General features: G+C 45.7%; 1 protein-coding gene across 1 annotated transcript; it reads left to right on the top strand.

The window, feature by feature from the left end:
- Positions 1-45: 45 nt before the first annotated feature.
- Positions 46-2504, top strand: LOC104079678 (Krueppel-like factor 4). Its single transcript, XM_009581789.1, has 2 exons — positions 46-206; positions 1726-2504. Exons 1-2 carry the CDS (start codon positions 47-49, stop codon positions 1899-1901), a joined length of 336 nt encoding a protein of 111 aa, XP_009580084.1. The 5' UTR covers position 46; the 3' UTR covers positions 1902-2504.

The following is a 2504-nucleotide window of genomic DNA, read 5'->3' on the forward strand; positions in this document are numbered from 1 at the left end:
GCTGGCCGCGGCGGTGCTCACTCCTCCCTGTCCGCCTCTAGAGCTGATGCCGCCAGGGAGCTGCCTGCCTGAGGAGACCAAGCCCAAGAGGGGACGCCGGTCATGGCCCAGGAAAAGGACGGCCACGCACACCTGCGACTATGCGGGCTGCGGCAAAACCTACACCAAGAGCTCTCATCTCAAGGCGCATCTGAGAACCCACACAGGTCAGTCCCAGCGTGGGTCAGTGGCCTGAGGGGGCATGGGGCGAGCCCCTCGGACAGTGAAAAGGGGGGAGCGCAGGTGGAGGGCTAAAAGTAGCAAGTGGTAACCCTTCTTTGCTGGGTTTCTGGGCTTTTTTTCCTCCCCCCTTGGCTACATGAAGTCCTGTGCAGTCTTTGCTTATTGGCTCCGCGGTTTTGTTTTTAATGGTTCAGAATGACTCAGATGTGGGAGCGGGTGGGTTTCTTGCCAAGGCAAAGTTTGTTGCTCTTCTCTTGCTATGTGGCTAGCTAATTAGCAGGTAGTTGGAAGTCAGCTGGGCTTTGTTGCTCTAGATGGTGTTGGCCCACTTCTGAGAAGGGAGCAGACCTCTCTCTAAGATACCGCTTTTTCTGCTCGTGGTTAAACGCTTCGCACACGCACCCCTCTTGTCTTGGCTTGCTCTAGTGCAGGAGATCGTGCACCTCTGCGAGCTGACGTTCCCTTTCTGAGGAAACCATGATGGGCCCCTTGCGACTGGGGCTTTGAGCTGTGTCGGCAGCACTGAGGGGGTGCTTCGCCTACACGTGGGAGCGCATCTTCCCCTGCACTAGCACCAAAGAGGCAGAGTTTAACGGTTGATTGGCTACTGCTAGAATTCGGATAAAATCTGCCAAAGCTTGTATCTGAGCCCGAGTTCAAACTTTAACCTTGCAGCTGAATGTGGTGTTGCAGTAACTTGTGAGCTTGTGAAAGCAGGTACATCGCGCGTGGTTTTGCCAGTGCGGGCATTCCGTAACAGTGATTAAATAACCTGGGAATTTGCATAATTTAAATCCCTGGATTGTGAACTTGATTCAAAACTTTCTCCTGAAGAGGAGATGGGAAAGGGAGAAACTACTGGTAGTGCAGTAGTTAGGCTACACCTTCAGGTAATGGCAATGGAGGAAAACCAAAATCGGTCAAGTGAACAGTATTTCCCATCTGCTCTGAGCCGGTCAGCACCATCTGCAGTGTGTGTAGGACCGGGAGTTTGTAATTGTCAAGGAAACTCATCTTGCCATCAACAGTGGTTTTGTTACAGTGAAGACAGTAAGATTGAGTTCTTAATCAGGCTGAGCTAATGAAAACAGTTTCCAGCTGTTTTTTAATTCTTGAGACCTACAATTACCTAAATACATTACGTCTGCTGAGCTATTTCTGGTTGCTATTTGATTGTATAACATTAGCTGGCAAAAATACACTCTATTATTATCTGAACTTGTGTGCTCTGAAGCCTCGTGTGCAAGAAAAACCATAGAAATGAGCATTTTAGTGAAGATTTTGGTGATGCCAACATTTTAAAGTACCTGTACATCTTGAGAAGACAGTCTTACCCTGTTGGTCTTTGTAGTTTGCTTGCAAGAAGTTCATTGCATTTTCTTTGACATCACCCTTTTTCTTACGCAGGACAACGTGTGTTAGTGCTTCTTGAAAGAAAGGTGTTAGAAGTGGTAGCCATGAAAAAAACCTAACTGACATGGTTTATTTTCTATTTCTTTAAAGGTGAAAAGCCTTATCACTGTGACTGGGAAGGCTGCGGATGGAAGTTTGCCCGATCCGATGAACTTACTCGTCACTACAGAAAACACACAGGCCACCGCCCTTTCCAGTGCCAGCGGTGTGACAGAGCGTTTTCCAGGTCGGACCACCTCGCCTTACACATGAAGAGGCACTTTTAATTGGAAGCAGTGGATCTTTCCCCAACTGCCGTAAAGATTCAGTATTTACAGCACAAGGACTGTCTTCCGCAAGATGGGGAGAACACAGTTTAAGCACTACAGATAATCAAGGTGAAGTCTTCCAAAGAGTGGAAAAGAGGGATAATTGCATACAGACATTGCAACTTTTTTTTATATATATACATTTAAAAGAAAAGAGAACCAAAAACATTGGGGTCAATGACTGGATCTTCTATCATTCCATTTGTAAATCCAACTTGAATTATTTCCGGACTACAAAATGCCAAGGAGTGACTGGAAGTCACGGATATCAGGGTTAACAGACTGTGTGTAGTTCGGAGGGTGGGGATATTACACAGGGAAATGACATTCCCTTAATTTTCTTTCAATGCAATATTAGATGTAAATGTCATCTTGTACTTTCCTTTTTTTTCCTTCTAAAAGCCATTATGATGTTAAAAGAGGAGGAAAAATTCAGGTACAGAATTATATTTTAAAAGCCTATTTCATGGTGCTTAGTGACTGTTGGTTCTAGAGGTACCAAAAACAGGAAGCCAAAGTTCTCAAACTGCTGCATATCTGACAAGGAAATATTTTTGTCTT

The sequence above is a fragment of the Fulmarus glacialis genome, unplaced genomic scaffold (genome assembly GCF_000690835.1).
Source record: "Fulmarus glacialis isolate BGI_N327 unplaced genomic scaffold, ASM69083v1 scaffold46147, whole genome shotgun sequence".
NCBI lineage: Eukaryota > Metazoa > Chordata > Aves > Procellariiformes > Procellariidae > Fulmarus > Fulmarus glacialis.

Excerpts from the sequence above, each read along its gene's own strand:
- LOC104079678 (XM_009581789.1), top strand. The coding sequence starts at position 47 with ATGCCGCCAGGGAGCTGCCTGCCTGAGGAGACCAAGCCCAAGAGGGGA. Across the intron at positions 207-1,725 it reads GCATCTGAGAACCCACACAG|GTGAAAAGCCTTATCACTGT; the intron begins GTCAGTCCCAGC and ends ATTTCTTTAAAG.